Raw genomic sequence first — 14935 nt, 5'->3', positions numbered from 1 at the left:
TCACATGCAGGTAAAAAAATGTATTTTATGTATTAATGCCAATAGTAGGTGTGTGTGTGTGTGTGTGTGTGTATATGTATGTGTGTATAATAAATATATATAATTACTGTACACTCAGTATTGGCATTAGTAGGTGTAGAATACATGAATCCTGACATGCTGCCTTCCTTGGTCTAAATATGTACTAAGAAATGCCTTCTATGTTCTATTTCTTTTTTAGAACATTTTAAGATTCCTCGGAAGTATGTGAATGGATTAGATCTATCTGCTAAATCCAGCAAGAAGAAATGAAAGAAATCTATCTCCTGGTCAGATCTGTTTGCTTCGAATGAGTCTGTGCTGGACAACATAGGAAGAAATGTCATTAATAAACTGCCAGTAGGTGGACAACCACAAGCGAGCATCGACTGCAACTAGTATTAGGAAATGTTAGCAATATCCCACTGCTTGCAATGGTTGGACATTCTCTCTGGCCCTACGAAGGAATTCTCTTCTGAAACCTATGGCTGCAGAATAGCTGGATAGAAACCTCTGCAGAAAAGACTTGATTTATGAAAAGTGCACTGAATCACACAAGTACTTCCAATTGTCCATTGTCTCATTAACTGGTTAGCTAGATTTAGTACCAGACATCTCCATGTGTGTATATATACCTCCACTTGCGATACCCTGCCCAACCTGTTCTAATCCATAGGCGTGCATGACTTTTCAGTTATCCTACTCTTGCATTGGCAGCGGTACCAGCAAGTGTCAGATTGGGCAGGAGATCATGGAGTGGAGGCATACTTTAAAGGCTTTGGACACCTTTTGGAGGGTATTTTCCCATTTTAATGCTTGTATTTTGGGCTGACAATCATTTCTGCATTAGAGTTTAATTAAAAATTTAGCATTGTCTTTTGCACCTTCTACATATAAAAACGGCAGTCTGTCTCCGGTGATCCATCAGTGCAGCTGGACTGGCTGCTTAGCTCTCCTCTGCTCTCTCCTATCCTGAACTTTGTAATCAGCTTGTCTTATGACCGCAACCAACTTTATCTTTGTTATCGTCATAAATTATTTGGTAACCAGTGCAGGAGAGGAGAGATGAGGGCTGATAACTAAGCCAGAAGTCCAGCCTCACTGACAGAGCTCCTATTGAGACTAACGGCCCTTTTACCTGGGACGATTATTGCTGAGCATGGAAATGTGAGTGATATTTGTCCTGTGTAAACGCATGCAGTGACTGGATGAGAATTGTTCAGTTTATAGTTGCAGAAAACTGAACGATGAGCTGTTCAGTGTATACAGCAGTCAGTCACTTCTGAAGACTGTGTGCTTACTGTGAATGGAAGGGGAGGGGGGGGGGGTACGCTCGCTTCCATTCACAGTAAGCAGAACGGCCCGCTCCACCTCCATGCCGGCAGCACTTTGAGCAAGTATCGCTGGGCCAAGCAGATGGGCATATGTAAAAGCTGCAGAAGACACTTGGTGCGAAATTCTTAATGAAACCCTGTTACAAAAAGGATTGTCAGCCCAAAATCCATGCATATAAGTGGAAACAAATGTCCCCGAAAGTTGGCCATAACCTTTAAATGGTAACACTGCTTTTCTAGCACTATCTCCCAACACTTTTTAGTAAAGATCACCATAAAATGTTAAATAACTTTGCAAATACTTTGCTTTACTTTTCTTGTACCGCTCTTTCATTACATAAGGTTTCCTTCGTCCACATCTAGAGCTGAATGCAGAATGTTGTTAATTTCCTCTTACCAGAGATGAGTGAATTGCAGGAGCTACACATGTGACAGCGGAGTGCTGACTTAGGCCCAATGTCCACAGGCGGACTTGATTTACGGAATCTGTGCGGGGCACCCGCAAATCACGCCTCCCATAGGGATACATGGGCATCCACAAATGAAATAAAGCATGCAGATTTGATTTGTGGACCTTTTGGTCTGAATAAAAATCGCAGCATGCTCCATTCCACTATGGATCCCACATGGACGGCTTCCATTGAAGTCAATAGAAGCCATGCGGTCTGCGGCCCATCCGCAATTGATTTGCAAACGGGCCGCAGAATCCGCTGGAAAGCAGGAGTTTAAAAAAAAAACAAAAAAAAAACTTCACTGGGCATGTGCGACGGCGCGCTGGCCAGCACTAATGCACACATCTGCAGTGAAGAAAATGAAGACCTGGACGGGTAAGTGGAAGACCCGCAGTGTCCTCTGCCACGGGCAGTGTCAGATTCCGCTGCAGGTTTCTGAATGCGGAGTCCGATCCGCCCGTGGACAGTCAACAGCATTTTAAGAACAGTTATATACATAAATGGAGAAAGAAGGAAAACTGACATTATCTAGGACTGGTGCAGCAGCTGTAAAGCAAGGTACTTGTTATGGTGCTCAGCGTTTTCTATGGAATGAAGATGTAAAGATGATTTGTCTGCAGAGTTTAGTCATCTAACTTTTATGTTGGATAGAGAATGAGCTTGAATTTGTTTTACTCTCTTACTTTGGGGATTGCCACCAAAAAATGACTATTGTAAAATTTCTTCTCTAAACTATTTTGACAATGACAATCAGAAAGATCTCTATTGTAAGAGAGAAGTTGTGTCTGTGTCCTTAATGATCCGCTAAGTGGTGTTATTGGGCAGTCTGCCGTTACATTAGCCAATTCATCCCCAATTTTCTTGAATTTGTATGTTAGAGAATCACATTTAAGTGCTTTAGGATGGCCATACTGATATAAATCAGGCCAAATAGGAGCGGTCTTCAAGTGCTGCACTACATCATGACAAATGTTATTACTAAAACCAAATATACGACAGAGCCCCTTACTTTAAACAACTTTATCTATATCTCTAGTGTAGACTATAACAAACCCTCTTCCTCTAAACAGAACTTTAGTAATTAAATAACTTCCCATTCAGGGCTCCAGTTGATCATGAAGTAACCTTCTTCTGGCCCCACTGACATCCTGTAGATAAGCCATATGAGCTAGCAGCTAGTAGTCCTAGCACTATATATAAGATCACTGGTGGTGGTCTGTTTTTGGGGCAAGAGATTTGTCGCAGCGGTCACGGGGGTATACAGGCATGTCAATAAGCCCTACCCTGATTTTTTAGGGAGGCTTGAGATAGACGTTTTATCCCAAAAATAAGCCCTAGCTGCATTACATTTAAAAGAAAAAAAACCAATACATTACCTAGCAGGCTTTAGTGCATGTCCCTCCCGCCGCTCTCCTGAGCTCTGGCAGGCTTCCTGCAGTCCTCAGACGACTACAGGATATTGCATCCTGGTTATGGGATTCATAAATCCTGCCTTCAGGAAGCGATGGCTCTGATTAGTTCTCGAGCACTGCTCAGCCAATCAATGCAGCACTTGATGAACCAATGCGATGGCTGTGATTGGTTCATCCAGCGCTGTGTTAAAGGGGTTCTGACATGAATAATGTTTTTATGCTTTAGCAGCCATTGTTCCCTGGTGTGCCTAATGGACCCAGGGAACCCATGGTTTAATGGCTGCTAAAGCATAAAAAGATAATACTTACCTTGTCTTCTGTTGTTGTTGACATCGGGGGGTCATCTCCCGGCAGGCGTTGCTCCTCTTCTTCTGTCTGCACGAGCCGCGCCGCTCCGGGATCGCGCGCATGCGCAGTGGAGAGGTGCCCTCTGACAGGAGTCAGGACGGGCTGCGTCTCCACTGCGCATGCGCAGCACTCCGGAGTTCAGCCGGACGGACGGGCTGCCCACAGCAAGCACTGCTTGTGACGTGCTTGCTGTGGCGGTCCGTCCGTTGACCTCGGAAGTGCCTGACGGACGGACCAGAGCAGGAAGCGGTCTTTTTGACCGCTGCTGCTCTGCTTTAAAGGCACAGAAGATGATGCCGGCTGGAGGGGACATGCCTGGCGATCGGGCCAGGCCAGGCAAGGTGAGTACAATTTTTTTTTTTTGATGTCAGAACCCCTTTAATTGTCACTAAAGACAGATGTAACTGCATGCCGAGTTTTGCAGAAAAATGACAACTTCTTCTAAGGGCGGGATTATATATAGAGATATATCTCTATAGATATATATATATATATAGATAGATATATATCCCTTAGCCTGACCCCACTCTATATTGAGCCTGTGAAGCAATGTATCAATAATCACAGATGCAAGTTGGACACACTGGGGATCAAATATCAGTTCCCAATCCTCCAATTACGGAGGATTAAGAACAATATGGGAGGCACTTCTTCAGGCTGAGGAGTTGCTTAGGGATACACGTATATTAACATTTTCGCTAACAATATAACAGCAGTGTTGTTTATTCACCATCAGGGTGGCACGAGACCTCCACATCTACAAAATCTTGCAGAAAGAATTTTCTGTGCAGAGACGACAGTAGTATCCGTTTCAGCCATACACTTGAAGGGTTCACAGAACATTGTAGCAGACTACCTCAGCCAGCAGAAGCTAAACCTGGGAGCGTGGTCAATAAACCTGCAGGTCTTCAACTCCATCATAAACCAATGGGTACAACCCCAGGTAGACCTGTTTGCCACAAAACTAAACACTGTGCCGGAAATTCTGCCTGACTCCAAAGGACAATCCATTAGGTCTAGACAATCTCTCTCAAGAGAATGGAACATGAATCTGGCATATGCTTTTCCCCGGTTTCCAAGGTACTGTGGGAAAATACAAGGAAGCAGAGTCAATATAATACTGAATGCTCCTTTCTGGATAAAGAGACCATCATTCTCATTACTAAGGTCACTTTTAATTCAGGATTTAATGCCCCTACCTTCCAAACGGGACCTTCTCGTCCAGGGCCCAGTTCAACTCCAGGAACCTTAAAGCTGATGGCCAGGATATTGAAAAGCAAAAACTATTAGATCAGACTCTCTCCGAAAAGGTAATAAGCACCCTTTAAGGAATCCTAAAAGAATAATTTCCTCTATATATTCTAGAGTGTGATGAAAGTTCTGTACTTGGTGTGGCCTAGATCAACCTTTTATGAACCTAATATACCGGCGTATAAGACGACTTTTGAACCCCGAAAAATCTGCTCTGCAGTCGGGGGTCGTCTTATGCGCCGGTAATACAAAAAAAAAAGTGTAAAAAAAAAAAATCATTACTCACCTCCCCCGGCGTTCTGTCGCGCTCCGGCAGGATGTCGCTCGCTCCTCGTCCCCGGCGCAGCATTGCTTTCTGAATGCGGGGCTTGAAATCCCCGCTTCCAGAAAGCTAATACACACGCCGTCAGCCGCTACAGCTATTCAATGACAGCATTGAATGGCTGTGATTGGCTAAAACACACGTGGCTTCAGCCAATCACACTATTCAATGACATCATTGAATGGCTGTGATTGGCTGAAGGCGCACGTGTGTTAGCAATCACACCCATTCAATGATGTCATTGAATAGTGTGATTGGCTGAAGCCACGTGTGTTTTAGCCAATCACAGCCATTCAATGATGTCATTGAATGGATGTAACTGGCTGACGGCGTGTGTATTAGCTTTCTGGAGGCGGGGATTTCAAGCCCCGCATTCAGAAAGCAATGCTGCGCCGGGGACGAGGAGTGAGTGACATCCTGCCGGAGCGCGACAGGACGCCGGGGGAGGGGAGTACTGATTTTTTTTTCTCCATTGTAATACCGGCATATAAGGTGAAAGTTGGGGGGTCGTCTTATACGCCCCGTCGCCTTATACGCCGGTATATACGGTACCTAAAATTTTAGACTTTCTTCAGGCCTGGAAGCATAAAACTACAGGTATCTGCCCTTAGTGCCTTCTCTGAGATCTGGTTGACAGAACATAGTTAGATTTGAAGATTTATCCAAGAAGTCAATAGCCTCTGTCCCTTCATTAGGAAATCAATTCCCTCTTGGGACTTAAACCTATTACTAAATATTGTCTGTAGTTGCCCTTTGTAACCTTTGGAGACATAATTAATTAAAATAAAAAGTCCTGAAAGTCATTTCTGGTAGCAGTGACATCTGCTAGAAGGGTTAGTGAGATCCAGGCCCTTTTCTTGTGGACCCTATCTATCAGTATAAGGGCTCTTCCACACTGGCGATAGATTTTCCAGCGATGCAAGAGCGAGTCAAAACGCATGAGTCAAAAACCATTGAACAATGATGTTCAATGGTTTCATTGTCATTTGTGATGTTTTCACTCAATGAAAGTTGCTATAAAAAAAATGGGCACTATCGCCCATTGTTTTAAAGGGGTCCAGCAGCGGCTGCACTGGCCCCATTGAAATCAATGGGAGAAGATCGCAAAAGAGCTTTGGAATCCCCCCATGGCAGGGAAGGGGTGGGGGGGCGAAGCTACAGGGGATCTCTTCCATATCTCCCCATATTTGGAGAAATAGGGGTGGGGCTAGAGGACTTTCCCAGGGCTTCCCTGAGAGAGGGGGTGGACGTAGAGAGGGGCGAAGCGATAGGAATCAGTCATATAGCCCCACCCCACTCTTGGAGAAGCCCTTGGAAAGTCCTCTAGCCCCGCCCCTATCTTGCCAAATATGGGGAAATATGAAAGAGATTCCTTATAACCTCACCCCCTCTCTCTCCTCACTGTGGCAGATTCCAAAGCTCCTTCGTGATCTTCTCCCATTGATTTTAATAGGGCAGGTACTGCTGCTGCCGGCTTCATTTAAAACAATGAGCGATTTCACAGTATTTTTAGAGCAACTTGCTGTGAGTGAAGGCATCGCAAATGAGAATAAAACCATTGAAAATCATTGGTTTCAAAATCATGCGTTTTCACGCCAGAGTGGAACAGCCTTTAGTTGACAGGATAGTCCTTCGATTAGACACCTCATTTCTTCCTAAAGTTGTTTCCACCTTCTATAGAAAGCAGGACGTAATTCTGCCTTCCTTTTGTCAAAACCCTACCAATAACAAAGAGGAGGACTTTCATAAATCAGATGTGAAAAAGGTTGTGCTAGCCTTTCAGAAGGGATAATAACTTGTTTATTCAATTCCAGGGCCCTAATAAAGGGAAAGCAGCCTCAAAAGACTCCATTGCCAGATGATTTAAATTGGCTATCCAGAAGGCATATAGGGCTCAAGATGTATCCCCTCCAGAAGGACTTAAAGCTCATTTGACAAGGGCCCATTCATCATCTTGGACTAGCATTCACACCTTCACAAGACATCGTTTAGATTTACATGCCAATAGAGAACTGGTCTTTGGGTGGAAAGTCCTTCAAGCTGTAATGTTCCCCCTTCCCTCCCAGAGACTGTGATCTGGTACTGCTCCATATGTGCTGTCATGACTGGATGACGTGGAATGTAGGAGTTATGTCCTACTGTTAATTCAGTTTCCATGAGTCGTATCCGTTGTAGATATTAGAAGTCACTAGCGGTGGTTGAGGGGTGGTGGAGGTGCTTTTCATCTCTCCTTCCTGTCCCTACAGAGGACAACCTCCATGTGTGCTGTCATGATGGACTTGTGGAAATTGAATTAACAGTAGGACAGAATTCCTATGTTTGTCATGGTCTGTCGGACACAATTCACTATTCTGCTCTGAAGTCTGTTTTCTTCTGAGTAATAATTAGCAGCATTTTACTGTTTTCCTGGAACACGAGATGACATGACGGAGGATCCTGTAGATGATCACATCAACCACGAATGTTTGCTTGAATCAGGTTTAATACACTTACATGTAGGTTACAGTACACTGGTAAACTCTGCGCTTCTAAATACGGCAGCATTCTCCTAAAGCCAAAAACAGCAGCGCAGAGCAGCTTTCCGCTACCGGTAAGAACTTTTTCCTTTGTACCTGACTGATCGCAGACAGATGCATGAAGAAGGCACTTCCTGCAATGTCACATTCACTGGAGCTTCAGCCCATGTCAGGGCGGCACATTGCTGAAGACCAGCACCATTATAACATTTACCATTTATTCCAAGACCTTTTCTACTCCTCTCTTCTGACAGTAGAAACAGGGTTATCAATACAGCAACCTTAATAGCAGGTTTATCAAATCAGACCAACATTACAGATGCTGGCAGGTTTCTTCGTTGGTGCCCAAACCATCTCCTTGAGATTTGTACTGATTCTCTACTTTTTCAAACTTTAACCACTTAAGGACCAGGGTGTTTTGGTTTTAAATTACACTTTTTAGGGATTTTACCCATGTGGTAGTTTTAAGGCCGTATTTTTTTCTTCAGCTACCAAAATTATTTTTGCTGGGTTTTTTTGTGACATACAAGGCTATTTTTTCACTTAATTTTTTTCAGTTTTTTTTTCTTGTCTAACAGGTAAAAAGCTCACAAAAAATTGTTTTTGTTTTTTTTTAAGTTATAGTTTATTTTCAGAGTCAGTATATTTTCTCTAAATTAAAGTTCAGAAATGGGTTCCCCGTTATGTTTTGGACATTTTGATATATAATTTGTATTAGTCTCAGAATACAGGGAGGATATGGCTATGGTTTTGGTTGACGTCATATATATGATTCTGGAATTTTTTTAACTTTATTTTTGTAAATTTTTTTTAAAGATCTCTTGTCACCTATGACATCATCTAAGGCACATGTGTCAAGCACAAGGCCCGCGGGCCGAATCCGGCCCACTGCCTCATGTTATGTGGCCCGCGGCGTGCTGACGCCACTCACCACTGAAGCGATTACCAGCTGGGGTGCCGCAGCTGCACACTTCAGTGTGCACCCGGGAATCAGCATGAGCAGAGAGGGAGCGACGCTGACAGGAAGGAAGTGGTAAGTATATGGGTTGGGTTAGGTTGGGGGGCGTGGGGGCTGCTTATTACTGGGGGGTGTGGGGGCTGCTTATTACTGAGGGGTGGGGGCTGCTTATTACTGAGGGGTGGGGGCTGCTTATTACTGGGGAGGGGGTATTATTGGGGGGGGGCTGCTTATTACTGGGGGGGAGGCTGCTTATTACTGGGTGGAGGGCTGCATATTACTGGGGGGAGGCTGCTTATTACTGAGGGGGGGCTACTTATTATTATTACTGAAGGGGGGCTTATTACTGGGGGGTGGGCTTATAATTATAACGTTGCTATGGGGGTTAATATTACTAATTGGGCCACTGTGGGGGGTCGTTATTTTTACTGGGGCCACTATCAGGGCCACTATTAGGGCTCGTTCACACGGGTGTAATTGTATTTCGGTCGCACAAATACGCTGTGTATTTGCGCAATCGAAAATCACTTATGCCTGTATATGTGCGTACGTAAAAAGGAACGCAGATGGGCCCATTGAAATGTTACGCAAATATGCAGTGAATACATAGCCCTCCTGCGCATTTACCACGTATTTGCGCGGCCTATTCACTTCAATGGCCTATCGGGGTGCGTAGTGCACAACAAAATAGGTCATGCTGTGTGACAATATACATCATGTGAATGAACTCACTGAAATCAATGGCTTCTATTCACTGCATATTATGTACGCAAATACGCTTGTGTGAACGAGCTCTTACTGTACTATCTTAGGCCCCCTGCACACGGGCGGGATTTCCCACAGAATTTCCGCCCGTGGAAGCTGCCATAGGATTGCTTTAGAAAACGCAATCCTATGCAGACGGCCGCGATTTGTCTGCGCGAAATTTCGCACGGAAAACAAATCGCGGCATGCTCTATTACTGTGCGGGGCAGCCAGCACATCACAGAGCCGGAGCCGCAGGAGCAGGTGAGTGCGGCGCTGGTTCCTGCAGGGGTTTGGGTCGGGTTCCGCTGCGAGAATTCTCACAGTGGGATCCGACCCGGCCGTCTGCAGGCGGCCTTACAATCAGCCCTTTGAAGGTCGCCATAAGCCTGATGTGGCCCTCGGTGAAAATGAGTTTGACACCCCTGATCTAAGGCCTCAGGGGGACATCCAAATTGTCTTTTTTTTTTTCTTCTATTTCATACCTTTTTACTGTAACTGGGTCATTTGTAGGACCCACAGTTACAGATGAAAATATCCCCCTGTAGAGACAATAGTCACTTTGCAGAGCTGATCTGGATCAGCTAAGACCGCGCAGCTCTGTCATGCCAGGGGACACCCTACGCTCACGTGATCGCTGGTCGAATAGCTGAAGTGGCACTTCCAGAACAGAGTGCTGTATATCTATGGCATTTGGTCTTTATTGGATTATCTGCTAATGGTCGCATTAATGGTCGGTCGGTCAATAGCATGCTAGCAATTCTGTGCCTGCAAGCATCACATTATCGAGCTGGAAAATAGATTGTATGGATCCTCTACTGGGAAGTTGCATAACTGGCCACTATGTATTTGTACAGAAATTGTGCCAGATTACTGAACTTTACTGTAGTAGATCAGATTTTTATAGGATGCAGCATCATAGGCCTGTTGGTCCCGGTTGCATGACAAAACTTAAAAAATGGAGACATCGCCTGCGTGTCCTGTCTCTTGACTCCCATGTCCACTCCTACTGATAAGCAGCCACACAAAAAACTTACATTTGGCCCATAGAACAGAACATGGAAAATATTACCTTCCACAAGTACTGTAAATGTAACCAACTGGCCTTGTGCATTATTTATAATTGCCCCACAATACATTGAAATAGATTATTTTTCATTATTTTAAACTGTAATTCTGCTTTCACCAACATTTACAGAAGTCCAATAACTGTCTTCTTCATTCCTGTACACATAGCTGCATTACGTGTTTTGCTGGTTGTCTTTGGACCGGACAGTTTACCGCGATGCTGTCAGACTTATGTGAGGGCCCCTTAGCTGTGACGGTCGTCTGAGCTCCCACAAGGCACGACATGATGGTAACAGGTATCTGAATTGTGAATTTTACTTTTTTGTTTGAAAAGTAAGAAAGGACTTGTATAAATGGCTATTTTACAGCTCGGTTTTGTAAAGCTTAATGACCTTTCCCGATCCTCTGTGTTCCTCCGATTTCCAAGGCATGTGGAGGATTTTAGTTGGATTCTGTATAAATCCAACAAGAGAGAAGATTGTGGCATGCTGCTTTGGATGACAAATATACGGAGGAATATCCCCCAGAAGTATCTCAGTACATAAGGCACTCTGAGGAGCCTGCAAAGCAACACACGGAGGCCATGCTCCCCTTAAAGGGGTTGTCCAGGAGTCAGTGGGAGATGCACCTGCACTACCAACTCAAAATGGTGCAGTTGATCCTGTGTGACCTACGTACTTTGCTCTCTGTAAGGACAACGATGCTGGAAATCAGCGGGGATCCCAAGCAGCGTACTCCTCCAATCATATATTGATGACCTAGAAAAAATGCCCAAAGTCCCGGATAACCCTTTAATTATGTTATGAGAAATCTAGGAAAGATCAGTAAAGCAGTTTTTTGATTGTAGAGTTAAACTGTAATATGGAAGAATGCAAGTTTAAAAAATGAATTTTCCTTAATGAGAATACTTCTGGTAAATGTAAGCCCTTTTTAATACGGAGATTGTCATGTTATTGCCGGGGGAGGCTCTCGGGGAACTATTACCACTCTTATCTGTATGTCTATTTAAACATTGGTTTTGTAATCAGTCTTGTGTAGTCATCGCCCCTTCCCCCCGGGGTCTGAAAGGTAGTCCTAAAACATACTTGGTGAACAGTGGTGAGCCTGGATCTGTAACATTGCTACTTTCAGATGTCCAATAGAAAGCAGATATTTTTGTGCTATACAAGGATGCGTAGTGTTATTGACCCATGTTGGCAAATCCAAGAAGCCGACATTATGTTACAAAGTATGTCCTAGGGTGGTTTCACACCTGCGCTGGAGATTCCGATTCCCTGCTTTGTTCGGGGAGCAGGAAAGGGGAATTCTCGCGCCAAATGGTTGCATCTGTGGACGGAACGAACAGCTCTGGACCTTTCCCCTTGATTATAATGGGATCTGTCCGCTTTCTGCACAGCTGTCCAGTGTTGGAACAAAAAAAAAAAAAGCTCTGCATGCAGCACTTTTTCCTCCAGCGATTGCAGCCGCATCTGCGACGCAACTTCTGACCATAGGTTCCGATGCAGATGTGAAACATCCCATAGTATATTCAATCATGGTTGAATTAAGCATTTGTGCAACTGAAAAGTGGTCTGGGGAAGTGCTGTTTCTCCTTGTGGAGCCAATTTCGCATAAGGAGACTTTTAGGCCATACAACCTCCTCTGGGAAATAAGACATGCAAATTGAGGTGGAACAAAGGCTCTATAGCCCCATTAACATTGACTAATAGGAAAGCTACCTTCCAATAGGTGGCGCTGCAGAGCTTTTGTTCCATCTCCCATTTGCCACCAAAAAGTAATGACTCTGACTTGGCTCTGAGCTGACCAATGTTTTCCATTAATTTATTTCTGAATATTTAATAATGTACATCTGCCACTTGGAATCCCTGTTTTAGATTGCATATACAATTCTGTACAGTGAAATTCTTAATGCAGCACTGAACAACAATGTGATTTGTCTTTTCGCCGAATAAGAAGAAGCAGGAGATTTAACCAATTTGGAATTCCTCAGATAAAAAAAACTAAATCATCTCCTATTCTGCTGTCTATCAGGTTGACTTAGAGGTAACTCAAAACTACATTGAGTTATGCTACATTGCTATATGGTGTTTGACAATGGAGTTGTTTGCCCATCTGCAATTGGCAGTTTAGGTTCAAGGTTAAGGGCAATCTCCCAACTACTTTTATGAGCCAAGTTCATTGGCTGAACATAGGTGACCTGCTGAGCCTGGGGATTTAGGTGGTATACTTACCTTTCCCGTTGTTGCCCCAGTGTCATACTGGAAGCTTCTGCATTGAGCGGTGCGCTAAGTAGTCCACCTGTTCTAATTTATAATGGGAGGACCACTTAGCATTACCACTCAATGCATTGAGCGGTGGCTTCCAACATTGACACCAGGGAAACGATGGGAAGGTAAGTGGAACACTTACATCTCCGGACTCAGCGGGTCACCTAATTTCAGCCCAAGCTCATAGGGCTAAAAGTAGGTGACAGATTCCTTTAAGATAAATAAGAGACATACTTAGGGGCTCATTCACATCAGCCCTGGGGGTTTCTGTTTTCCTGCTCTGAAACCGAAAACAGCAACCCGTAGCCAAATGAAACCATTATGTCACGAAACCATATGGCGCCAAATGGACCTCACTAACTATAATTCGGTTTCCAGCTGGCATTTTGCTGGATTTGACAGGATGAAATAGCGCTACATGCTGTGCTATATCCTCCTGTTTTTTTTAGTGGAAGTCAACTCAGTGGTTCCGAAGGGAACCTCGGATACTGATGTTAATGAGTCCTAAGGAATGTAGATGCTACATTTTGTCTAAATATTCCACAGCAGTATGGATGTATATTTTTTTGGTTGGGGGTATATGAGTAGGGGTAAATCTTATAGAAATGGATTTACAGCTTTATAGGGGAATTTTACAATTTACCTTCCTTTCTGTAACAGCTTGTTGGTAAAATCTGAAGGGAAAGCATCTTTAAACTAAATATTTCACCTGAATTCAGTTAGATTTCGTTGTGCTGTAGTTTGGAAAACTAAATGGAAGATTGCTAATACTTCATGTATAAATATAACTATTCTTTTGCTAAATGAAAACTATTTGCAGTCCAATGCAAGTAAGGCTTGTTTGTTGAGATTTCATACTTTGTAATGGCAGCAAAAATTGCTGTATTCCAAGTCTGTAAACAGATCATCCAGTTATGTTGACTTTTCACATTTAGACTTTGGATGCTAAAACTAAAATCTGCCCATAAGAGAACCACTCGCAGGGGCTCTTCTCTGTGAAGTCCTTCGGAGCAATCATAATGGCTTAAAGCAGAGTTTACTATTCACTTACTATCGAATAACTTCACTTTGTGCAATAAATAAATAAATAGTACAGTTATTAGATGGGAGATGAAGACATGGCCAGCAGCGGGAATGCTTTGTTGGACCATGACCATTCACAAGAAGGTAATTATGGCTCTTCATCTTGTTCACCTGACATGTGCCAAGCCCCTGATGCTGCGGTGGATCTCAGGGCTATCTTGACTTGTAAATAGAAAATACAATATAAAGGCTATGACCCTGAGATGACGGAGCCTTCGTTTTGGTCCATAAAACTAGGTGTCTTAATGGGTCAAAAAGTGCAAATTACTCCTTCCTTTGACGTGTCCAGTGAAGGCACAGCTTGATACATTTGTAGCCTGTAAGTATACTTCTTCCTTGTCTTATGACTTGGGGTAGACATCTACAACACCAGAGAATGATTTTTCTGCAGATGATCTATTGATACTACCTCCAAGAGGAAAAAATATTTCAAGTTACAGAGACTTCATGGTGGCATCCGTGAGAGCTTCCTGCAGGTGCTGGCGAAAGGCAGCGTATTTCTTTTGCACCTGCTGTACTTTCTCTTTTTCTTCTTTTTCCAAAATCAGCAAGAAGTTTTGTAGTTCTGGAACTGTAAAGGCTTCCCACTGTTGAGAGACAGAAAGAAACAAGTGTAGGTAACTTGAAGGTTAACTATTAGTTACTAATATAAAGAGGACACGCCAGCTAGAGATGGATACAGCTTGTACATACAGAAGCCATGCATTCTCCCTTTCCATTGTTGGCTGATATTTACTTTACCTTTGGAGCCATTTGATTTCTGCCATATACTTAACGTATGTTCACATGTGGCGTATATGCTACGAACTTTCCACCACGGATTTGCGTGCAGGAAATATGCAGTGTATTATTGTACAAGCCGACGGGATAAGATCTTAAGAAATCTGCAGCATTAATTGTCCTGGGGTGCAGATATTCATTCTGTAGCACATCAATCTATGCTGCAGAATTTTACAGCAGGTTTCACCTGAACTAGATGGACATTGTCTTCATTCAGCCTAACATACTGTGTTACTATGTTACCTCTTGAATTGAGTGAATCTACTCCTATGACATGCCCCTAGAAGGTGTGTGTGTGTGTGTGTATATGTATATGTATATATGTATATACATACATATATATATATATATACATGCACACACGCACTCATTGTCAGTAACA

At 43.5% G+C, this 14935-nt stretch overlaps 2 protein-coding genes across 3 annotated transcripts in view; one reads left to right on the top strand and one right to left on the bottom strand.

The window, feature by feature from the left end:
• The window catches only part of EIF2D (eukaryotic translation initiation factor 2D), a 57638-nt gene extending 55079 nt beyond the window's left edge, over nt 1–2559 (top strand). Inside the window, exon 15 of the mRNA XM_066600200.1 lies at nt 221–2559. Coding sequence (XP_066456297.1) covers nt 221–291 — 71 coding nt within the window. The 3' untranslated portion in view covers nt 292–2559. The remainder of the gene's footprint in view (nt 1–220) is intronic.
• Nucleotides 2560–12659: 10100 nt separating this feature from the next.
• RASSF5 (Ras association domain family member 5) overlaps nt 12660–14935 on the bottom strand; it is a 64379-nt gene continuing 62103 nt past the window's right edge. For both annotated transcript variants that reach the window (XM_066600199.1, XM_066600197.1), the window contains exon 5: nt 12660–14360. In XM_066600199.1, the coding sequence (XP_066456296.1) occupies nt 14208–14360 (153 nt within the window). In that variant the 3' untranslated portion in view covers nt 12660–14207. The remainder of the gene's footprint in view (nt 14361–14935) is intronic.

The sequence above is a fragment of the Eleutherodactylus coqui genome, chromosome 4 (assembly GCF_035609145.1).
Source record: "Eleutherodactylus coqui strain aEleCoq1 chromosome 4, aEleCoq1.hap1, whole genome shotgun sequence".
In the NCBI taxonomy this organism is placed as follows: Eukaryota; Metazoa; Chordata; class Amphibia; order Anura; family Eleutherodactylidae; genus Eleutherodactylus; species Eleutherodactylus coqui.
The sequence above is the reverse complement of the archived record's forward strand: the minus strand, read 5'-3'. Positions and strand labels throughout refer to the sequence as shown.